This window comes from Filicampus tigris, chromosome 4, assembly GCF_054856515.1.
Source record: "Filicampus tigris isolate MCC_2025a chromosome 4, RoL_Ftig_1.0, whole genome shotgun sequence".
NCBI classification, from domain to species: Eukaryota; Metazoa; Chordata; class Actinopteri; order Syngnathiformes; family Syngnathidae; genus Filicampus; species Filicampus tigris.
Window position 1 is genome coordinate 20,186,378 of NC_141220.1, and position 24,860 is coordinate 20,211,237.

The 24,860-nt window shown below is 39.6% G+C and overlaps 2 protein-coding genes across 5 annotated transcripts; one reads left to right on the forward strand and one right to left on the reverse strand.

The window, feature by feature from the left end:
• Positions 1-34: 34 nt before the first annotated feature.
• LOC147148870 (pyruvate kinase PKM-like) lies at positions 35-13,762 on the reverse strand. The gene is made up of 11 exons (XM_086028768.1): positions 13,697-13,762; positions 11,832-12,004; positions 11,635-11,726; positions 8,537-8,668; positions 8,246-8,432; positions 6,904-7,174; positions 5,802-5,952; positions 5,581-5,733; positions 4,881-5,047; positions 1,486-1,667; positions 35-491 (listed from the first exon to the last, which is right to left on the reverse strand). The coding sequence occupies exons 2-11, from the start codon at positions 11,974-11,976 to the stop codon at positions 385-387; spliced, it is 1,587 nt and encodes a 528-aa protein (XP_085884894.1). The 5' UTR covers positions 11,977-12,004; positions 13,697-13,762; the 3' UTR covers positions 35-384.
• LOC147148871 (protein mono-ADP-ribosyltransferase PARP6-like) lies at positions 11,512-24,344 on the forward strand. Of its 4 annotated transcripts, none has more exons than XM_086028763.1 (25): positions 11,512-12,016; positions 12,135-12,720; positions 14,355-16,265; positions 16,377-16,434; positions 17,423-17,491; positions 17,599-17,693; positions 17,776-17,836; positions 17,927-18,017; positions 18,092-18,158; positions 18,223-18,372; positions 18,440-18,581; positions 19,032-19,163; positions 19,929-20,024; positions 20,095-20,187; positions 20,261-20,386; positions 20,468-20,533; positions 20,608-20,675; positions 21,669-21,717; positions 21,863-21,975; positions 22,062-22,134; positions 22,313-22,382; positions 22,465-22,544; positions 22,643-22,700; positions 22,777-22,861; positions 22,940-24,344. In XM_086028763.1, the coding sequence occupies exons 4-25, from the start codon at positions 16,432-16,434 to the stop codon at positions 23,034-23,036; spliced, it is 1,884 nt and encodes a 627-aa protein (XP_085884889.1). In that variant the 5' UTR covers positions 11,512-12,016; positions 12,135-12,720; positions 14,355-16,265; positions 16,377-16,431; the 3' UTR covers positions 23,037-24,344. The 4 variants fall into 4 exon arrangements, with proteins under 4 accessions (XP_085884889.1, XP_085884890.1, XP_085884891.1 ...); XM_086028764.1 differs by lacking the exon at positions 12,135-12,720 and having other exon boundaries at positions 14,355-14,453; positions 15,996-16,265; XM_086028765.1 differs by lacking the exon at positions 12,135-12,720 and having other exon boundaries at positions 14,355-14,453; positions 16,100-16,265.
• Positions 24,345-24,860: the final 516 nt, after the last annotated feature.

Genomic DNA, 24,860 nt, shown 5'->3' on the forward strand with positions numbered 1-24,860 from the left:
ATTATATTGCACTGCAATGATCATAGGAGAAGAATCACAAATCAAGAGTTATTTTTAATGAATGTCATGATAACACTTGGTCACTACTCTGTGTATTAGTTTTTCATGAATAGAAAGGACAATTTACCGCACTCCTCTGAGATTTATTGCAACAGTTGGACATTAAGAGGACCATCAATTAAGTCATTATGTCAGTCAGTATGCTGTGTTAAGGGCGATCAAGTTGTTGATGAAATCACACATGACAGAAGACACAATTTAGAGACTTCATTTTGTACATGACCGACAAAATCGGGTGAGTGGCCTGCATTCAGGTAGCGGAAGTTTAAATGTAAGGAGTTACACAGCAAGAGGGGGCAGGTTAATATCGTCCTTAGGTGGAGCTCAAGGCACAAGGACCACCCTCATGGTGTTGGTGTAACCGGAACCTGGACGCCATCCGGTCACAACGAGGGCTACGTCACCGCTCTTGAAGAACTTCTGGTGTTTGCCTGCACAGGTAACAACAACATCCAGATTTCACCAACAAAAGCACTTACGGGGCTCACGCTCCCATGCCGGTCTTTTGGTGACTCCGAAAGCTAAAAAGAAGTCAGCATGGTCTAAAGCCCTCTTTTTTTTGGCTCCAGTACTCTGAAATGGCCTAGATATGGAATTTCGAACGGCTACCTTTGTAGAAATGTTTATATCTCGACTTAAGAGGACATCAACTCAAACATGTTTTTTCCAGAATATGTTCTATCCAGGCCCACAAGTTGAAACAAGGCATTCTGATTAATAATGTATTTGTGGAATATGAATTAAGCAGCAAAATGCACCCGCTTTTAGCCATCTCGGGGGGGGGCGACCATTTTGTCACTTTTGTCGACTGTTGTAATGACCAATTACAGCTCACCTGTTTTCTGAAGCCGAGCCATGATTGGTCGTTATCTGAGCCCCGAGCAACTGTGATGTCATCGTCAGTCGACAGAAGTGACAAAATGGCCGCCCCCTGAGATGGCTAAAAACGGGTTCTCATATTCCACAAACGCAATATTAATCAGAATGCCTTGTTTCAACTAGTGGGCCTGCATAGAACATATTCTTGAAAAAAATATGTTTGGGTTGACTTTGAAATTAATTTGTACTTGATATGGGAAAACCGCACCCACAATGCAACTACTGTCTCGCTCTGCCTCACCCCAACATCAGTATTTTGGCTTGTTTTACTGAAACTTCTCCTCTCCTCTTTTTGTTAAGCCCTTCTCAAATGATATCCAATCATAACGGAGGCGAAAAAAAGAAGGAATGAAGACTTTTATGCACTTACTCCTCCACTGCTGTCTATACATCCAATTCAGTTTTCTTTTTGAGACAGTATTTAATACTGTAATGTCAAATTGCAACGTTCACAATATCGTTAGTGATTTATATCGCCCTACCATAGGTTCCACTGTCCTATTTGATTCAAATGTTTCACTACAAGCACGCTTCCTTGTCACTCACCAACTTCCAGGGCAAAGTTGACGCGCAGGTCGACGTCCTCGGCCCAGACGTCGTTGGCGGGTTTGGTGTAGAGCACGGGGTAGATACCGCGGTAGAGGTGAGCCTGGCGGGCCGCCTGGCCGCAGCGGGTCACGGCGATGATGGGTGCACGGGGCCTGTACCTGGACAGCATGTGAGCAGACCTGCAGGAGCACAAACCAAGTAAGTTTCCCAAAACATTTGAACACTTTGAAATGTAGTAACAAAAATGAACAGTTGATTGGAAGTCTTCTATATGGAAGTATAATTCCTTTGTGTCATTTGTTATTCATAGACATGGTGATTCACCAGTGTTGTGTTAAATTGAGTGACTGAAAGAATATTGTGGCTGTCAGAAGTAGATGTTATTTCATTAGAAGAGCTGAGTAATTTGAAATCCTTTAATAAGAGACCCCAAACTCAAATTACAACTGCATCAGCAGAAGCAATAATAACAGTACAACAATTATGTATTCATTATCCCTGTTCATATTCTCTAATGTTTACATTTTTCAAAAGGAATTAAATGTTCAAATTGTGCATCATGGTACAGAAGGTAAAACTTTATTTTTTTTACTTGAATCAAGTACATTCAATATTTTGAATCCAGTTCAGTTGTATTTAACTTAGAAGTACAATAAATTTGCATTTAATCTTTTAAACAGATCGTTTTCAAACATTTCTTTTGGGTACAATTTGCATTAAACTTTAATATGAAATACATTTGAACTGTATTGTAATTAAAATACATTTTTTTATTTTCCTGTATTTTAGCGCAATTTTTATGTTCTAACTTGTTTTTGAACACTTGGGCCTACTATGCTGAACGTATTTTAAATTTGGCTACATGGTGGTACTTTTGAGCTGGTATTTGGTTTGAAAAATTTTGAAGACTGCTCATTGTTCTACATTGGTGTGTGACGATTTTGTGTTCTTTTAACTGACAATATTTCTCATTTATACATGGATATTTGTTTCCAAATACTGAATGTACAATAGCTACTGTAAATTCAACATCCTTTATTAGGCTTGACTGTATTTTCATGTTGACGAGTAATCAAAGTATTTTCTCTGGCGCCGCTACACAACCCTAAAAGCGAGGTGCTATTTGTCGGTCAGCATTTCATCACTGGCCAGGAAGTGGACAGGAGGCATTTGGGGCTTTTCGGGGCACGCTGACATCTGGGAACAACTTGCTGACAGCAGTGAGGCTGAATCAAATTGAAAAGTTGCAAGGCGAAACAATGAAGTAAAAAATGCGATAAAGCTCTGCGGAGATGAGAGGGCCTCATCAAAACACGATCTTGCACGTGTAGTGGAGCACGTTGATGAGGGCCATAGAAATGGAACTGGAAACGTTGGTGACGTGGGGAAAATTTGGTGGACGATAAGGTAAATATGGCTTAAAGCAGGAATGGGCAATTCATTTTGCAAAGGGGCCTCATGAAAAACTGGAACGCTTGCCGAGGGCCAAGCCAACATGGGAAGCTCAACTTTGTCAATATTATTTTTAATGTATTTGGAAAAAGCATATTGTCTTGTTTCAATGAATTGCTACGTGCGCAAATATGGTCTGCATTGTTACGAATTTGGAAATTATCCATCCATTCATTATCCAAACCGCATATCCTCGCGATAGAGTGTCCAATTAATTAACCTACCGTGCATGATTTTGGAATGTGGAGGAAGCCGGAGTACTCCGAGAAAACCCACGAAGGCGCGTGGAGAACATGGAAACTCCATAAAAGAAGGCGAGGCTGGATTTAAACCCACGATCTCTGCACTGTGAGGCGGACGTGCTAACCAGTCGACAACCACACCACCCTTTGGAAATTATCCATCCATCCATCCATTATCTGTACCGCTTCTCCTCACAAGGGTCGCGGGGCGTGCTGGAGCCTATCCCAGCTGTCTTTGGGCAGTAGGCGGGGGACACCCTGGACTGGTTGCCAGCCAATCGCAGGGCACACAGAGACAAACATCCGCACTCACAATCACACCTAGGGCCAATTTAGAGTATCCAATCAACTTACCATGCATGTTTTTGGAATGTGGGAGGAAACCGGAGTGCCCGGAGAAAACCCACGCAGGCACGGGGAGAACATGCAAACTCCACACAGGGAGGCCGGAGCCGGGATCGAACCCACGACCTCTGAACTGTGAGGCGGACGTGCTAACCAGTCGACAACCACACCACCCTTTGGAAATTATATTATTATAATTATTCGAATTCACTGTAAAAATTAAACTTCTGCACCAACTGCCAACTCGTATTAGCCATTCCTAGTCAGGACTCCCAAATACATAGTTAAGCGGTTAAGTATATTATTGACAGTGATGCATAATGATACAGTGATGACGTTTAATGCACTCAATACACACAGTATATGAACCTGTAGATTTGTGTACAATATTATTAGGCCAGATCTTCTTGGTCCTCTTCCCTCCACCGTGCAGGAAATGAGGATGTTGCTTGCATTAAAGACGACTGTTGTCATTTTTGCTCACGGCTTTGTTTGAAGCTGTTGCCGGAAAAGTCACTAAATATAGCAAAAACGTTGCTAAAATGGCAACACGTCGCGGCTCTCGCTCGCTACGTTGCTTCTACTAGCATCCACACGTGCGCACATAAAATCAGAACTTTCCAAATAAAAGCACCACATTTTATATTTTACTTTGACTGCATGGTCACTGTGAGGGCCGGTCAGAGACTTTGGGCGGGCCGGATGTGGCCCCCGGGCCGTACTTTGCCCAGGTCTGGCTTCAAGGCTTCCTTCAACAAATGCGAAATTTAACAGTTCTTTTTACAGTCTTTCTTTTTCCTTCATTTTGTCTTCTGTAATTCATCTCATTATTTTTCTTATCCTGAAATAATGTTTGTATGTTTTGCTTTAATTTTAAGGTAAACTATGGAACAGGACCGAGAGGATCATCAGGAGTCTTTGGTTCTCTACACAATGCTGTGTATGACAACGGAACTACGCTTATCAAGCTAAGACGTTATCAGTTAGGAAGCTACATACAGTACATAGAGTGTATGGTGAATATATATTATAATATATTGAAATAGCATATATTTTAAACATTTTAGATGTTATCTTCCCAACTCTTCAGTAGATCTCCAGCTACACTAAATGGCGTTAAGAAATGCTGATGTGAGATGTTCTATCAATCATGAGCACTTTACTACTCATGAAAACTCAGCTGCCTGTATCACATGCTTTTTTGAGGATGAACTCCCTCGTGAGAGGAATGAACAGGGAGTTAAAATTATCACGTAAAATGTCAGGGTTCAGCTCCCAAAAGGTCAGAAGTGGCTCACTCCACACGAGCCAGCGGGGCTTAGCCGCGGAGGCACGGTCTGCCGGGATTCTGACCTGCCAGTTTTGGTGAGCACGATAATGGCGCTGGCGCAGCACTTGAAGGACGCCTCCACTGTACCGATGGCGACGGTTTCCGTGGGGTCGCGGGTCAGGTGGGAGGTACGACGCAGCTCCTCAAACATCTGCCTGTGGAACATGGCGGCCTCAGCTTCGCGGGCGATCTGAACATGTATTTAAAAAAAAAAAAACAGTGGTTGCAGTTACTTGGGTCATTCCAGAATTTCAGGACATTTTCTGTTACCCCCATGAAATTTCAAATCCATAAACACTTGTACAAAATAGAGAAAAGAGGCCCTTTTTGTGTAAATTGTTGTTGTCCTGTTTACTATAGTTACAAACTAAAAGTACTTTACCACGGGTCTGTTCTAAAAATATCTCCCCAGTGAATGGACCGACTTAATAAGAAAAATTAAAACAAAAATAATATAATATTTAACATTTATTTACTTATTTTAACTTAATATGACACACGTTTCTTAAAACAACAAATATTCTAGATTTTGTTTAAAAAAAAATAGATTGTATTCAGAGGGGAAAAAATGCTGTTTTTATTTACCTAATTATTTCCCCCAAAAAAGGACATCACAGAGCTGTAATTTTAATACGGGGATGACGTCGGAATCTAATATCAGACCAAAGGCACATTTTCTGGGAATCATAGCCTCTACCCTGACAGCCCCTGATGAGCCCTCACCTGATGCTGTGTGCGTACTGCCTCCAGAGGGTAGTCCCCTTTGGCCGTCTCCCCGCTCAGCATGATGCAATCATTGCCGTCCAGCACGGCGTTGGCGACGTCGCTGGCCTCGGCTCGGGTAGGACGAGGCTTCTTGGTCATGCTCTCCAGCATCTGAAGGCCATCAACAACATGCCGTATCACGACCCCAGGAAAAGAGAGAGCCCGGTGATGCGACTGACCTGCGTGGCGCAGACGATGGGTTTTCCCAACCTGTTGCACCTGCCGGTCATCATCTTCTGGGCGATAAACACCTTCTCCGTTGGGATTTCAATACCCAGATCGCCGCGAGCGACCATGATGCCATCGCTAGCCTCCAGGATCTCGTCAAATCTGCGATAAAGAGCATTGAAAACTCGTTGAGTTAGGATGAAAGGCAGACAACATCTTAGACCACGGGGTCAGCAACCTTAAATACTCAGAGCAATTTCAACTGTCCACCACAGAAAAAAAAACCCAGTGGGAGCCATGAAACTCTTTTGACTCTTTCTAATGTGAGGATAAAACTGCATATATATGTGAGTCCTCATATTCATCAAATTAAAGCCAAATTTTAATTATCCACCTGCAGTAAACCAAAATTGCAGACTTTGTCTGTGTTGTGAGTCAGTCAGTCCGCTGTCAATCTGAATTAAAAAGGACTATTTCACTTAATGAAAAATAATAGCCAATTAGAATACTCATTTTACCTGGTTAATGTGATTTTTGCACCTGAAACTCAGTGTACAGCGTCAGCACATCAGGACTGCAGACGTCACCTTCTTTATCACACACCATAGTAAACTAATTTGTGAGATCTGAGCAATGTTTTTTTTTTAATATAGTTCATGTAGCTATAATAAGCCTTCTTTTTTCAGCACAAAATTTTATTTTCCTTTCCTTATCCAGGGTTTGCTTTCTGGCAGTCAAATAGCTTAATAAATTGGAGCGCCAGGTGTCGCACATTGGCTTTTGCGATGCATACTTTGAGCGATTAAAAAAAAAAAAAAGTTGGTTGTCACAATAGCGCCACAACCCTCAAATTTAGAATGACATTTAAAAACCCGAACAAAGTAATTTAAATTTAAATTAAATACTCATTTATTTTCAAAAGTCACAGAGAGCCACGGCTAAAGGTTGAAAGAGACACTTGCAGCTCTGGAGCTGCAGGTGGCAGAGCCCTGCCCTAAACTGATAGCGAGTCACTGAGGGCCATCGTGAAGAAGCGGGTGCAGTCAACTACGTAAACCACCACCACTACCAATGGCTCCATCTTTCATCACTAAAATGTAAGTATCAACTTACCTGCGCACTCCCTCGTGGTTCTCTAGCTTGCTGATGATCTTGATGTCCTTGCCTTTCTCGCCCAGAGCTTTCCTGACAGCGTGAACGTCGGCAGCCTTGCGGATGAAGGAGGCAAAAACCATGTCGACGCCCTGCTCCACACCGAACCTAAGGTCCTCAAGGTCTTTCTCGGACAGAGCGGGGAGGTCGACGGCAGCGCCGGGCAGGTTGACGCCTTTCTTGCTGCCCAACATGCCGCCATTTTCAATCTCGCACATTAGGTAGTCGTGACCTTCGAGGCACAGAATTCACTCAGTAAACAAGGGCTTAACTTGCGCTATCTACATCCTTTGTTAGGTCACGTTGTTACCTGTGAAAGCTGAAAATGTATTTTAACAAAGTAAGGAGTCAAAACTAAGTACAGGTATTTGTATTAAGTATTTACTTAAAGGGGAAGTCAACCCAAACATATTTTTTTGAAGAATATGTTCTATGCAGGCCTACTAATTGAAACAAGGCAATCTGCTTAATATTACGTTTGTGGAATTTGTGTTCGGCAAAATCCACCCGTTTTTAACCATCTCAGACGGCGGACATTTAGTCACTTCTTTTGACTGAAAATGACATCACAACTGCTCAAGGCTCAGATAACGACCAATCATGGCTCATCAAAAAACCAGCGAGCTGTGATTGGTCATTACCTGAGCCCTAAACATCTGTGATGTCATTTTCAGTAGACAGAAGTGACAAAATGGCCGCCCCCGGAGATGGCTTAAAACAAATGGATTAATTCTTGTTCCATAAACGCAATATTATTAAGAATGCCTTTTTCAACCAGTGGACTTGCATAGAACATATAATCTTGAAAAAAATATGTTTGGGTTGACTTCCACTTTAAGTACAGATACATAAAAAATCTACTTCAGTACAGTAACAAATTATATTAATGCTTGGTTGCTTGTCACCTCTGCTGTTAGCTTGATAAGAAACTCAGTCCCTCAAAGGTTAAGGTCAAGGTTACAACAGTGAAAGAAATTTAATGAAATAAACCACAGGAGAAATTTGTTATCAAAATAAAATAAAAAAAAGAGTTTTTAAAAAAAAAAAAACGGTACCTGACTGAGACTGCATTTTACTGTTTATATAATTAACAAACTATAATTATAGCGAAAATGTCCTTCTTTGTCGTCTTTGCCAATCAATTTCATCAATTCATTTTGGTATTAACTAATCCAAACTAAACTAAAATAAGCATTTTCAAAAAAACAAAAACGAATAAAAACTAACTGCTTGGTTTTTAAAAAATGAAATAAAAACTAACAATAAAGAACAAATTTAAAACTATTCAAACCATGGCTCTTACCGATCTCTTTGACCTTGAGGGAAATCAGCCCGTCATCGACGTAGATGTGGCTTCCGCTCTGAACCACCTTGGTGATGTTTTTGTAGTCAAGCCACAGTATCTTCTCATCACATTTCTCCTTGTAACTGTCATCAAGAGTCAGCTTGATGGTTTCACCTTTCTTCAGCTCAACCTCAGCGGTGCCACTCTGAGCAACAAGAACAAGAGCACGTTCATGACCTTCGTTCTCTTTCTACAAATCCGTGCCAGTGTCACTGAGGCTGTGGCCATTCATTAGCAAGAAGAACTTACACCCTTGATGAGCCCTGTTCTGATTTCTGGTCCCTTGGTGTCCAACGCGATGGCCACTGGCCTGTAGCTGAGCGAGCCTACCCCAAAGCTCTCAGTTGCTTCACGGACATTCTTGATGGTCTCAGCATGGTACTGGTACATAAGTTAAAAACAAGGAAAACGGAATAACTTCTCATGTTAAGAAATGCAGTAGAATCCCCAAGGTTGTCACAAAATGAATTTCCACATCACAAAAGCTCTCTTGAAACTGTATTTAAAGGATTAGCTCAAAGATTGTCTTTATTGGAGGGCTTTGTATGATACAGTGATTTTAGATTGGATTAGTTAAATCCATCTTTTTTCACCTAAGGCAGCTGGCAAAGGTGAAGCCTTTTTTTTTTAATACACAGCAGCACTTTGAAAAAGTAAGCAATGCCTTCATCACATTTCAGCTGGATTTCTGTGTTGTACGATACTTTGGTAGTTACTATTATTTACTTCATACTTTCTTATGCTTTATGTTTGTTTTTTATTTATGTATAGCACTTTGTTTCAGCTGCTGTTGTTTTTTTAAGTGCTCAATTTTTGTTTTTCGGGGCGGGGGGGTTATTTGGAATCATGCAGGACAAACAGTACCTTAACTCATTCACTGCCATTGACGAACTTAATTGTCTTTTCACAAGCCAGCCATTCAATCGCAGGAACTTATTTATATTTTTTCAAAATTTTTCAAACGTTAGGGTAAAAGTGGGTCTGAAAAGGTCTGGCAGTGAATGAGTTTAATAATATCAAAATTTTGAGTAAGTTCATTTTTGTCTAAAAAAATTTACAAAATGAGTTCTTGGATTTAACGTTGTTTTTTTGTTCAGCAGTTTTGTGCCGTCCTTGAATGATAACTTTTATGCAAGAGAGCCATTTGCATTGGATTTTTTTTTTTTTTTTTTTTTTTACACAGTATGTGGGTATTTTTGTCATTGGCTTCAAACCCTTTGTTGTTGAGTTAGGATAGTCGATCTTCTATACATGCATTGAAAAATGTTTTATAAAAAAAACAAAACAAATTTATTAAGATGTATTTTTTCCATATATAAAATAGCATATTTGTCGTAAATGGGATTATGATGTGCGTGATCCTATGTGCCCACCCCCCCCCTCCAGTAGCACAGATGAAAAATGGTGGCACTTATCCAACATTTAACTTTCCCAACCCTGTCATACCAATTCCAAATGCCACCACAGAAGGGTCCCAGTGATGGCAAATAGAATATGATGACGACGGCCTTAGAACGGTAAATAGGACTTACATTACTGCAGTGTATGAACGTTGAACATTTATCTCTGTCGCGTTTGCTCACTGCAGTACAACTAAAGCGAGCTACACCCATACCAGGCTAAATTTGAGCATTTTTAAAAAATGTATAAATATTATGACCCTGCTCAGGCCCAACTGTCCGATGGAAGATTAAATTGTCAACCAGTGGGTAAACTGTATTTACACAAGTATGACAATAAATCGGTGTCTAAGACTTCTGTACTTTGACAAACAGAATCTAGATAAACATGGACAGTGTGTCGCTTTCTTATTACAAGCCGCGAAGAGGTGTAAATCCAGAACGACAACTGCAACACCAATTTTAGCTTGTGACGCAGTTCAGGTTCACTGTCCCAAAACAGCTGCTTGAGGTGTTAGAAGAATATTTCCTCAAAGGTTTGTGTATGTGTGTGTACAGTTGGATGCTCTGCGGGCATCAACACAGTTTGCACAACTGTTGGGAAAGTTGCAAGAGCTCATGTGAATAAGCTATTCTCTTAATCAAAAGTTAATGACTTATCATATGAGAAGTGAACTTACACAATGTGTTCTCAAAGGTACAATAGTTTGAAAGTACAAGTAAGAAGAAGCCGGGAAATTAAGAGAGTACTCTCAAGGTTGCTTTCAGTGAGGCCGCACACCCCACATGCCTCCACATAAACTCTCTGAGTCTCAAACTATTAATAGCTGCACTGATAAGTGACCAGGCAGAGGTCAATTTCATTTTGTCCTTCCCGAGACAATTTGTATATCCACTTTGCCTTCATGTATCTTGACAACAATCAACAATAATTGACAACATGCACAAACTTCTTTTTTTTTTCCCCCCACATTACACCCCTACACAGGTAGTCAATCACCCCGAAAGTCACTTTTCATTTAACCTTTAAAGACTGCCATGTGAAGGTTCTTACCGCGCCTAGTCCACTCAGGTGACAGTGAAGGCAAAGAAGTATGACCTTTAGAAAAGGTGACAGGTCAACAGGGTATGTGTTTGCCAACACACTTGTCTCTTTGCAACATGCCAAATCACTAGCTGCCACACAGATGGAGTACAAGCAACGAGATCCCGTTACAGGCAGCGACAGACCACAAGACGATCATGACTACTGCCGACTGTAAAGGGTAAAGTCCCTTTCAATCACTCTACTGCTGCCACACCATAATAAAGTATGTACAGTATTTTATACAGCATGCTGCCATTGCTAAATAAATGCACTGTACGGACGTTTTGGGGATACATTTTCTTCGTGACATTTTTTTCCACAGGCCACAAATTCTGCCTAGCAACAAGTGACTCAAGTCTGCACATGTGCAGTAAGAAGATAGAATAGTCCATTGCATCAGAAGAGAGGGGGGAGGGGGACGATGATTAATATGTTGAACATTTTGATGTGGTTTTAGAGGGAAAGTCAACGCAAACGTTTCTTTTCAAGAATATGTTTTATGCAAGCCCTCTAGTTGAAACAGGGCATTCTGGTAAATATTGCGTTTGTGGAATAAGTGTTAATCCACTTGTTTTTAGCCATCTCTGGGGGCGGACATTTTGTCTTCTGTCGACTGAAAATGACATCACAACTGCTCACAATGACAGATTCAGAAAACAGGTCCTTGGTGATCCAGGTGATTGGACCTTGTGAGCATTTGTGATGTCATTTTCAGTTGACAGAAGACAAAATGGCCGCCCCCAGAGATGAATAAAAACAAGTGGATTAACACTTATTCCTGCCTTTCCCCTGATGTACAAATTAATTCGGGTTACGTGACCATCACCGTGGACGCCCTATACAAACCCCAATGCACTCACTTCATGTGTGCCATGCGAGAAGTTCATTCTTGCAATGTTCATCCCCGCCATGATCATCTCCTTGGCCATGGCCACAGACCGAGAGGCAGGCCCTGCAGGAGAACATTTTACAAGCGATTAGAGACAGACAAAACATCAAGTGGGTCAGTCGAACAGACTTTCATGGACTTTTGTGTTTGTGTGTGTTTATTTCTGACCGATTGTGCAGATGATGCCGGTGTTGCGGGACACGGCGGGCTCCGAGTCGATGTCCAGCAGGCACATGTGCTCCATGAAGGTGTCGGCCATGGCAGCGTGCAGCTGCTGGGTGTGGATGACGGAGGACTCCTTAGACTTCGACATGATTGGACACGTGCCTTCGGGATTATGCCTGCGGAAAGCGGTCAGAGGAAATCATTGATTTGTCATTGATAACAGTGACACAAGTAGAATTATGAGACGCATGCTAATGTCATGATCGAATATCAGATGATCAATGCTAATTTTGCTCATGTTCACAGCATGATGCAGTTTACTGCAACCACAATGATGAAATATATTGTTAAATTAATACCTCTTTGACGATGTCAAGCAACAGACTTGGTTACCAAGGTAACGCTCTGAAAAACCACTTGCTCTGATATCGTCGCTGTTGCGCGGAAATCTCGTACTGTGTGTACAAATATGGTCAGTTTTGTACTGACTCCCCATGTGGTATGTTATTTTTACAAATTATGAACCTATCTAGAGTGTTGAAAATAGCTAGAGAGCAAATTCATTAACTCATAGTAATGTGAAAATAGTAAGTAATAGTAAAAAAAAAAAAAAAGGCAATTGATGGCTGAGGTGGACTGATGCCCAGTGAGACCGAGGTTTCCGTGCGAGCTGATCAAACAGCTCCTGTGCATAAAGCAACAAGGACAGCAAAGTGCCCGCCTGGCTGCGCTCTCCACATTCCACTGGGAGTTCATGTGAAGATGAAGGAGAGGAGGAGCAGCTCACTTTTGACACAAGATTGAAGCGCGGTCGCTCGCAATGCCTGTGACTGTTGAGAAGCGAGACTTCATGATTGTTGCCGTAGACTAGACGCATGATGACCAAGGGTCGGTGAGTCAGCGCTTGGAAACACCAAGCGTGCTGGGACACCATTCTCGCCCCCAGCACTGACCAAAAATAACCACCCGGGAGTATTTCTGGAGAGTGGACGCATGCTATGACTATGTTTTCCTTTTCATAGCACACATTTGAATTTATGTAATCACAGAAAAGTCACTGCGCAAAAAGTCTTAAATTAGGTTTGTTGATCATATATCATAAATTCAGAAGTAAATATTAATGGCTGAAGTGGTGTTTAGTATGCACTTGTAACTGTGTACTTATAATAGTCTCAATAAATTAGAATATTGTGAAAAGCTTTTTCTGTAGTCCATTATGATTATATTATGATTCATTAAACTGAGTGAAATGTCTTTTTTAAACAAGTTTGATTATTTAAATTTACAGCTAGCAAAAACAAATTCACCATCTCAAGAAATTGGACCATTAAATAAAACAATCTAAATAATTTGTAATATTTGAGTACATCTCTTCATAAGTACCTGTGTGACTATGTTTGATCAATCAATATAATTTCACCTTTTTTTTAACTGACTTACTTAAAAATTTAAACTTTGCTACGATGTTCTAATTTACTGAGATGTATGCAGTGGAATGTACCTCAGAGTAACGTAACGTAAAATTAAAGTTACTGTACCTAAATATACAATTAAAGCAAAATTGAAACAGGAGCTAATTGAAAATTTGCTGAATTTTTTACAAAGTCAAAAGGAATATCATTTAAAAACGTATTGGTGCCTAATGTCTGTGTAATAAACAAAAATGTTTATGAAATTCGAAATGACATCACATTTTCATTTACCCATAAGTACCAAAATGTAAAATAAAGGAGGAAAAATATAGTTCACTCTGTAGCTAAATTACAACAAGAGGATTTAGGAGAATTAAAGATGATGAAGATTTTTTTTTAGTATTACCAAAACGTTGAACTGTTTCTCATACACACACATTTTGTATGTGCACTCACCTTCGGGATGAACTTTGCAGGGAACCAAAGCGCCACTCAACTGCGAGCAGCGGCTGGTTTTTATGCTTCTGGTCCTACCGGAACTACTTTCCTGCCACCAAGAGAATGTAGTGCGCCCGAAGCGTTTTTCAGCTTGGTTGGTCAGAAATCACTCCGCCGCTCATAGTACTGTAGACTACAGGACAAACAAACAAACGATTGACCATTTATCCAATAAAATTTGCTTCAAAATTCCGAAATGGTACGATTATTAATATAATTTATGTACACTCTTTGATAAATAAATAGTTTTCTTTCTTTCCAATATATACATTTTAAAATACTGTATACAATTTCACAAAACATTTATTCAAGTTATTTTGTAATCATGATTTATTTCTGATGTATTCATCTCATTTATTTAGTTTCCCATTTGTTTTCCAGATTTTGTTTTTTCATTCAAATTAACACTGGCAATTATGATTCATTTATACTTTGTGTTTTCTTGTGTTTTCTTTTTTTAAATGTTCTAAAATTTAAAATCTGCATCTTCACTATTTTTGCCTTATCTCATATGCAAAAATGGTGATTAGTCCTTTTTTATACCTCAAGACATACATTACAATAAATAAATAACCAAAAAAAATAACATAATTTTGTCCACATCCATTTTTTTCAGATGCTCAGCAGTTTGAATTGTGTTTGAGCTGGCGCACCATTACTTGACCACCCACGGTATCACAAGGACCTCCATCTACTGCAAACGCTGAGTTTCCAAGTAAGATCAAATGATGAACAAGCCAGCCAAGTGACACGATGTACAAGTTGTACATGTACGGGAAGTCTGCTTGCAGCCAAGGAGCAAATGGCAGAGTAGAAATAGTAACAGTTTCCCTTTTAAGTGTAAAGTTTAAAGTTGAGTGAGTCCTTAAAAAGTAATCTGCTTGCATGCTTTTGTTTTTTTACATCCCACACAAGATCTTATACGGAGAATACAGTATGTACACTGGATATGAAAAGTATACACACCCCAGTGCAAATGCCAGGTTGTTATGTGAAAAAAATAGTCCAAGAAATAATTTCAAAGCTTGAAAATGTGCGTACAGTATGTACAGTTTTAAAGAAGACTTCAGTGGTATTTTTATTTATTTTATTTTTTTTACAAGATTTCAATTCAATTTAGCAGAACAATACAGCCGCAACATTATGATCACTTATGCTCATATAATGAGATAAAATAAAATAGCTGTATGAAATATCCTGCTTTTACAAAGATAATAATGTTAATTTGACAATATGTTTATTATTGTGGTTGTAGTTTGCAGTGGTGTACTTAATCATACTGAGGAATGCCCCTAACAAATTATCTAAGTGAGGTAACTGAAATATTAGACACAACTCTCATTATGGTGCGGTATGACGACCCTTGAAGATTTCTTTGTAGCGACGATTTCAAATCTTTTTTTTTTCTTTTTACCAAACTACTAAAAGAATCATGTTCACCTGGTTACTGAACAATAAGTGAACCCACGTCCAATTTCTTCTTGCAACAACAGTGTCCTCTTGTGGGTGATCGGTGGAAGTGGACTAAACTTCCCCCAGCACCAAAACATGAGCGAGTATCATTGTTTGTCTACATCAGTGTACTGCAATTCAGAAAAACTTGAAATCTTCAATATATGTTTCGCTAAGGGATTTTCTAATCAAGTCTAGTAAGTTGATTTTAGACCACAAGAGTAATGGTTGCTGAAAATGGGCCTCTATCGTCATTTTTTTTTTTTAAAGTGTTTTATTTAAACAACAACAAGAACAGGACATTTCTCAGTTACGCCCAACATTTGAACGGACGATAATTCTTTCATTCAATGTCCACATTTGAAATGTTCAAAACAATTCTCTGAAATGACGCAAGTATGTAAAATGCATTTTAACTTCCCACTATATTTCATAATATTATTTGGCGTCTATTTGAATTCTATCAATAAACTTTTCAGAGGAGTTAATTAGCATGAAACAAACACACCACAACCACTCTTTTAAGTGGATTACAGTACACTGAGAAAAGCACTTAATGAGAGTGCACATATGTATGAAGGCCTTACAAGTGTGTAATCTGAACAGACTGTAGAGCAGCAGGCGGCTGCTCACAAGGGTTAACTGCTGATTAAGGTCAGACTGGAGATGCACACATTCAGACGGGGGTTAAAAATGCTGAAAATCTGCCAATTTGTCCTAAAAGCCATTTCGTGGCACTCATCTTTGTGTGGAGAATGAGATTAGTGTTGTAGTGTTTGATAGGACAGAAAACAGCATGTTCCAGGTGGCAGGCACTCCTTCTGGAGATCACATGAGGCCATTGACGACCTGCAGCTTATCGTGCTTCTGAAGTCCACGACAGAACATGTGTGACATCCTGCTGCTCAGATCATCAAGAGGACAGCTCGAGTTGCACTACCAACCGAGCCATCAAACAGGGAGCCTGCGTGTGTGATTTTTTTTTTTTTTCATCTCAACGCTCTGGATCTCTGGATATAATCACAGTTTCATCAAGTAAAAAACGTGGATACTCCCGATTTCTCTGTGAAAGGAGGTAAATGACATCATTAATAGGCCATTGTAAAACATAATTGTTTACATACCAAATTACAAATAGACAAATGTGTGTCAAATATCAATTACAGTGTTTCTTTCCTTTCCTTAGCCGCAGAACAGTAAAGATTGTTCACTGTTGATGAAGAAGTGCAAAATTTCTGCACATGGTGAGTCCAGATAACTTATATGCAAAAGATGCAGTGTGTAATGAACACATTTAACTACCACCACGCTGCACTACACAATCTACTTGGACCAAATACAAGAGCTCTAGCCAAGATTCTGTCTTTCCAAAGCAATAATGAGGCTCTCTATTGATTTCAACTGTCGGAGAGGTATTGATTCTGCAGGATGTTAATTATTGTTGTTGACGCATTATACTTCCAGTGTGTGTGTGTATATATATATATATATATATATATATATATATATATATATATATATATATATATATATATATATATATATATATATATATATATATATATATATATATATATAATTTTTGATTTTTTTTTAAATATATATTTATATTTGGAAATGACAGTATTTGAAAAGGGAAAAAAAAATGTATAGTTCAAAGGTCAGTATAGTCATCATGCATGACCAAACCAGAGTACTCGTGGATACAAGCTAGCACACAAAAATAATGTGACCAAATGTGTTATTTTTAGGAGTGTGTATCAAACTTTTAGCCCTTCGCATTAATCCGTACCCAAGGAGTAGCTCTCAACATTCTAGTCCAAAAATTCATGTTAAGTTCATTGGACACTTTAAATTGTCCTTACACTCTAAAAACAGTTGGGTTAAAAATAACACAATTTTGGGTCAAAAATGGACTGATCCACTACTTGGATCAATTTGACCCAACTTTCTTGGTTGTTTTCTGCAAAAACAACCAAAAGATGGGTAGTTTTATGAAAAACAACCACAAAAATTGTCTGTTTTGTACAAAACAATGCAAGAAACTGGGTCAAACTGACCCAATTTGTGTATTGTTCCATTTTTGACCCCAAATTGTGTTATTTTTAACCCAACTGTTTTTAGAGTGTAGGTGTTAATATGTGTGGTTGTATGTTTATTATCTGCCCTGCCTAGTCAGGATAAGCAGTCTAGAAAGTGAGCGGATGGATGAATTTTTTCCCTATTGTTCAGGAAGCTGAGTGGCAGCAGTGGAGTCAAAGTGAGGAAGACTTCGCCTCAGAGGAAGAGGAGACAACATATGTAAATATCACTCTGACTATCCTGAACCGACTCATGTAGTAGTCGGTAACGGCTGTCCTCATCTTGATGGATAGATGATGTGAGCGCTTTTGTACTTGTCCCAACAGGAGAGCTGTGTCATTGAGCCAAGCTGCCATCCCCGACTAGATGGTGACATTGAGATAGTCAGGAAACTGTATTCACATAATTCAGTCACTATCGGGTAAACATCGAAACAATAATCAGTCACGTGGGAAGAGCTCTTTTCTGCGTTTTGAAGTCCTGCGACATTCTGCACTTTACAGGGAATACCAATCAATCGATAAAGTGGATGTTGATCTGAACATTAACGGCAACATTTTGAATGTAAGTTCGAAACAAAATGTTCAATTCGGAACAAAATAGAGACTTCATCCAGCTGTGCTGTGAACCACATACATTGTTTGGTGTCCGCAGGAGGAAGTGGCTAAGGCCTGGAGAGTTAACACATCCGAGCCCATCATTGTCCGCCTGCACTTCTCTTTGTCTCAGTATCTCGATGGACCCGGTGAGACTCTGAACTGCTTCTAATGCAATCTATCTGACATCAGCATGATGATGATACCTGATTTCTCACCGTAGAACCATCAGTCGAAGTCTTTCAGCCATCGAATAGACACCATTTCAATCTTGGAAAACAACTGCAAAGGTAGCATTTTATGTTTATGTTTGTATTTTGTCTGAAAGACTAACCTTTAAATATGGCTGCACAGTGTTTTAGCAGTCTTCATCTCCCAGGAGTGGAACCACCTGACTAATGAGAACATGATAGTGAGGCCGAAGAGAAGGCACAGCTGGTTCAGGCCTGGTGGAACCATGAAGAAATTCCGTGCAAGACTCAGAATCTGGTTGCCACTTTCGAAGTATGTAGTTTACAGTATCTGATGTTGCTGCCTGTCACAGGCTTGTCTGATCACCTCTCGCCCTTAGATCTAACGCACTCCAAGACCGCGGCCTGAGGGGAAGGATTGTTTTGCCCGCCATGAAACTGAACCATTTTGCCAATCACACAACATCTTACAACATCAAGAATCCATCAGGAGAACTCTTCGCTTACACACCCAGCGGAAAGGTCAGCTCTGCTTCTTGAAGATATTCAAGTGAGAGCTGTCGATGGTAAAAAAAAAAAAAAAAAATAGGTCAAGCTTAACAGACGACATAATTTGTGTGTTGTTTGCCTTATTACACCATGGATTCAAAATAAAACACACGCCCTCACATCTGAAAGCCCAGGTCTGAAATGTATTGTTCGCCACTGCTGAAATGCAGACATGAAAATGTGACATTCAAAATGCCGCCACTTTCAGGGAATCAAAAGCATTTGGACAATTGATTTTTAGACATCACCAACAGCTCTCTCACATACTGATAAAAAAATCATCAAGAGCTTCACCATCCTACTCAACAATATTTTGACAATACTGGAGGAGGAATCAGAGCTTGAACCAACAACGTTGGTACAAGCCACGCCCATGCTGCTGTGACTTTAATCTGGAGTTTGTTTGTGTATCTTCTTCCACAGAGGGTTGCCGTGTCAGGAGTGAAGTCTTCAGCTCAGCTCAGCACCAAGCAGCTGATAGAGCTGCTGTTCTTCTCTCAGGCCATAGGGCACTGTAAGAGTACCCCGACATTGCATCATGGCTTCTTAGTGCAGGTAAAGCAAATTCCAACATGTGGAGAAGGCATTTCTACACTTGCTTCTGTTATATTGCATGAGAAGGTCATGTTGGAATCAAGTTAGTTTCATTGTGACATGCTACTCTGACAATAACAATTTCCACATTTTGACTGAAATAATGATTATCCTTGACCCTCCTTATTTGGCGCATACTGGATGTGAAATGTGATTTCTTAAAGCGGCAGTCCCATTGCTAAAACAGTTGAAGTTACATCTGCCCAGCATTAATTCCAAAAGAGGCAATCAACCCAAACATATTTTTTTCAAGAATATGTTCTATGCTGGCCCACTAGTTGAAACACAGCATTCTGATTAATATTGTGTTTGTGGAATATGAATTAAGCAGCAAAATGCACCACTTTAAGCCATCTCAGGGGGCGGCCATTTTGTCACTTTTGTCAACTGAAAATGACAACACAACTGCTCAGGTAATGACCAATCACGGCTCACCTTCAGAAAACAGGTCAGTCGTGATTGGTCGTTACCTGAGCGCTGAGCAGTTGTGATGTCATTTTAAGTCAACAGAAGTGACAAAATGGCCGCCCCCGAGAGTGGATTAACTCTTATTCCACAAACGCAATATTTATCTGAATGCCTTGTTTCAACTAGTGGGCTTGCATAGAACATATTCTTAAAAATATGTTTGGGTTGACTTCTTCTTGAAGGACCTGGGCAGATTAGATTCACATGGTAGCACATACAAAAGAAATCAAATCAGATTTTGCTTTGATGTGCGCACAGGTTATGAGGTACGCAGAGCAGAGAATCCCCACATTGAATGAATACTGCGTGATTTGTGACGAGCGGCATGTTTTCCAGAATGGCCCCCTGTTGAAGGTAAACATTTGCGAGATTGTAAAACTGCTCTGAAACGAAATAATACGAGTTCTATTTTGTCAATTACTAGCCTGCCGTTTGCACCAGGGAACTGTGCGTCTTTTCCTTTCACACCATGGGGGCGATGTCAGGAGCCACGGAGGAGGTTGCCAGCGGTGCAGAGGTCAATAACACACTGGTTATTTGCTTTCATATAAAGTTGTGGTGTTCCCATTTGAACTATTTTTGTTCCACAGGTGGTCGACTTGCTTGTGGCAATGTGCAGGTCAGCTCTGCAGTCGTCACGCAAAAGCATCATATTCGAACCATACCCGTCTGTCGTTGATCCCAAAAACCCCCAAATGCTGGTCTTTAGTCCCAAGGTATTATCGGAACTCAGCTAATCTTGACATCTTGGTGTAAAGATTCAGTGGAATTCCATCTAATGGTTTGTCTCACTACAGAGAAAGAGTTATGAAAGGCTAGAAAAAGCCCTGGACAGTGTCCTGCTGATTAGGAGGACGACACAGGTGAATCCTTAACTCCTGCCATTAATTCCACACGTGATTTGCTTTGCCTTGACTTTCTTATCATTGCCATGCAGGGTTCATATTCTGAAATAAAAAAGCAGATGGACAAAACAGACCCCCTTGCCACTCCTTTACTGCAATGGTAAGATGCAAAGCATATTAAACATTATATTACAGCTCTCTACTCACTGGATATGTCACTGGCTACATGAGCACATCTAATACACTAGACAATTTCACAATGTGTGTATGTCGTACTCTAGTGGTGTACAACTGCATCACAATTGACATCATCTGAAATATCAATATGAGGAGCCCAGGGGCGGAGCCATGGGTGGGCCTGGGGGCGCACGGGCCAACCCAGATTGACAGACTGCCCACCCAGTGAGATTCATGAAAAAAAAAAAAAAAAAAAAAATTTAAATGATTATTAAATAGTTTTTTAATTTGCGTTTTGTTGCGTTTTTTATTTTATTGAATATTAAGAATGGCATAATTGTGGTTGTCTAAGGAAGATCTGAACTTCATATTTGTCATTGTCATTTGTCAGTTTGTCATTTTATTGGAATATATGATGTGTCGGGACAGGAAGATTGTGCTCAGTGAGGGAAATATTCAGGCCCACCCTGATTTTTCCAGGCCCACCCATTAGTCAAGTTCTGGCTCCGCCCCTGGAAACCACATGTACTAGGCAAATTAATTTAAGTTGGCTTCATGTTGAAAAAAATAAATAAATACTCACTGGCATATGTCCTTTATTCTCTGCAAAAACGATTGATAATACAGCTGCATACTGAGTCATTTACAATAGTTGCAAAAATCTTATTAACTTTTGTCTACATTACTTTATTATACTGCTCACCCACACCACAAATAGGCACAGTAAATTAATAATGGTACATAAACGGTTTAAAATGTAAATTCTATGTAATGATGTTATACTAGATATTTGAAAGTAAAATATTATGGAGTACAAGACCACAATCTTGCCATAGTTTCCATCAAAAGCAAAGCATGATCGTCTTTGTAAATGTAAATCGAATTATATTGTGCGAGTGTACCTAATGTTGTGACCGGTTAGAGGATAAAACACGGCCAATCAGAGTGAGTCTCACCTGTTTGTGTTTGACATCAGGATTTTATCGAGCAACAGATCTCACATTGTCAAGCTTCCAGCCAACAGGGTAGGACAGTGCAGTCTTTGATTCACAGTAGCAGTACATATTTTGTAGAATAGCAGCCACATCACATTAGAGAATGTAGCAAGATGATGTTGAACTGTGTTGTGTTTACATTATGTATCCCTTTTCTTTGTTCGCTGCACAATAGCAACTGTCATTTATGCACACGCCTCACCAGTTCCTGCTCATCAGCAGCCCTCCGACCAAAGAGGCTCGTTTTCAAACTGCACGCAAACTCTACGGAAGCACCTTTGCTTTCCAGTGAGAAAATTGTTGAACAATTGAAGACCATGGAAAATAGTTCTTCATTCATCTAATCAAAACTATTAATTGTTTTCTTTTCCCAGTGGTTCACACATTGAAAACTGGCATTCCATTTTAAGAAACGGGCTTGTGAATGCATCCAATACAAAATTCCAGGTAAGGGCTGACAGTTGTTAAACTTTATCTCATTGACTCAGGGGGCAAAAATCATTAATGCGGAAGTCAACCTAAACATATTTTTTTCCAGAATATGTTCTATGCAGGCCAACTAGTTGAAATACAGAAATACAACCTTTCAGAGGTGTTGGTAGTTACAAATGTTTCTTTTTAAAAGATGCATGGAGCTGCATATGGCAAAGGGATCTATTTAAGCCCAATCTCAAGCATATCGTTTGGATATTCTGGTATGAATTCACATACTTTTATTTTTTTTAAAAATGAAAGTCCTTATTTAGATTCCTGCAAAGTGTACTCTTTTCTGTTCAGACATGGGCAAGGGACAACACCAGATACCCACCAAAGAAGAACTCCTGAAGAAATATAATCGCATAAACATAATCCAACAAGTAAATAAAAACAATTTTTTTTAATTTATTATTATTTTTTTTTAATCTTCATAGATGTCCAGCCTGTAATTTCACATTACATGTTCTCATTGTTGTAGGATCTCCATTCCAGGTTTCTTCAAAGCAGTAACTTAAACTGTGTTGCACTTTGTGAGGGTACGTATGAGCAAAACGTGATCATTTTAAAATGTTCTTAACGCTTGTTCATCGAACGTTTTGATTCTTTTCACAGTCATAACGTCAAAGGACCTTAAAAAGCATGGAAACATCTGGGTGTGTCCAATATCCGACCACGTGTGCACACGTTTCCTCTTTGTGTAAGAACAACCTGACACAAGTCTTGTGGCCAGATTGACTGTCCAGGCTCAACAAAACACTGCCTTTGTGTGTCTCAGGTATGAAAACGGTTGTGTGGGAGATGTCCACATCAACACCCAGGAAGAAGAAATCCAGAGCCAAATTTTAGAGGTCATTGCAACCAAGCCCAGCTGAAAAATAATCCTACAAATCATGGAAAAGTGTCATTACACATTAGACAATACATCAGGGGTCACCAACCCTTTTGAAAGTGACAGCTACTTCTTGGGTACCGATTAATGCGAAGGGCTACCAGTCTGAAAGAAGAAATTTGCTCAAATTACCTTGTTATCATCATTTTATTATTATTGATTAGAGTTTCATCTATATGAAAACACTGATCATTTAAAGAGGAAGTCAACACAAACTTTTTTTTTCAAGAACATATTCTATGCCCACTAGTTGAAACAAGGCATTCTGATAAATATTGCTTTTGTGGACCATTTTGTCACTTCTGTCGACTGAAAATGACATAACAGCTCACCTGTTCTCTGAAGCTGAGCCATGATTGGTCAGTATCTGAGCCCTGAGCATCTGTGATGTCATTTTTGGTCGACAGAAGTGACAAAATGGCTGGCCCCTGAGATGGCTAAAAATGGGTGGATTTTCCTGTTAAATTCATATTCGACAAACCCAATATTAAATGCGTTCATCAAATGTCATATATCAAATGTGCATTTATATAACATTCCTAGAAAATCATGATGTCCCATCTATATTTTTAGAGCAGGCCTGCCGGCTACTTATGTCAAGTACTGATGGACAAATGAAGCTTCATAAAGCACTTGTGATATTTTTGACTCCTCAATATGGTACCCGTGGTTTGAAGATGCAATGGAAATTGAAGACATTGCCACTGCACTAGCGTTTATCTTTAAACCAAGAGCACCATCCAGAGAAGTAACAAAATATCACAAGTGCTTCATGAAGCTTCATTTTCTCATCACTACGTTATGTGGTTCTTGGGGGCTACCTGGTGACCCCTGCTGTACATACTAGCATTTTTTTTCACAGAGGTCTTATTTTATTTTAGAAAAGAGGTCTAAACTAGAATTAAGTGAAACATTTTTCAAATGACACTGGACAATCTCATAGTTGTGGTGGACAATTTTTTTTTTTTGATGTATGGTTTGTTTGTTTTTTGGCTCCCCCACAAATGCCAATTTTACCTGTTTTTGTGGAAAATGCTTACTGACTGTCTATCAGCGTTTTCTGAAAAATTTGGGGGGTTTAATCCCCTCAATGTATTTCAATGCGCGTCAATTATACGTGCATTTTTGTGGGCCTGCCTGGTCCCTATCCCCCGCGAATAACGGTGGTCCACTACATATTCAATTGCCTTATTTGATAGAAAGCAAGTGAATTGCTGTACTAAAATAAGTATTTTCTGTCTTTCTGCTGTTGACTTACATTTGGGGTAATTTCACACCAGTATCATATGTTGTGAAAACATACTTGAAGATCTTTAAAATTGAAGTTTTCAATAAAGTTACAAATGTGTTTTTCTGAGTAAGACGTTTATGTGCAAAGAGACAATCACAACTTCAAATCAACATAAACATCCAGAGGATATAATAATAAATAATAATCGTTAAAAACTATCAAATATCCGAGACGATCTTTGCTTTTATTGACCCAAAAGACACAACGGAAATCATAAGAGTGTGCTCATTGTTCATATGAGCAAATAACAGGAGATGTATCCCATCCCGTGAGGCAGAAAGGCAACATTATAACACTATTGTGCTTCCATATGAGCCCCACAGCTGCCTCCCCAATCTTCTCTCGCCAGCATTGTTGACATCTGAGGACAAACCTGTTCTTTTGGTTTTACAGACCAAAAAATAGGATAGCTGCTCCGAGGTTTAAATGTTCTTATTGATTTACAAGAGCCCCAAAGCATCTCGCGTTTTCTGGGTCAGCCCAGCAGGCGACTTGAGTGACTCAACGGTGGACAAA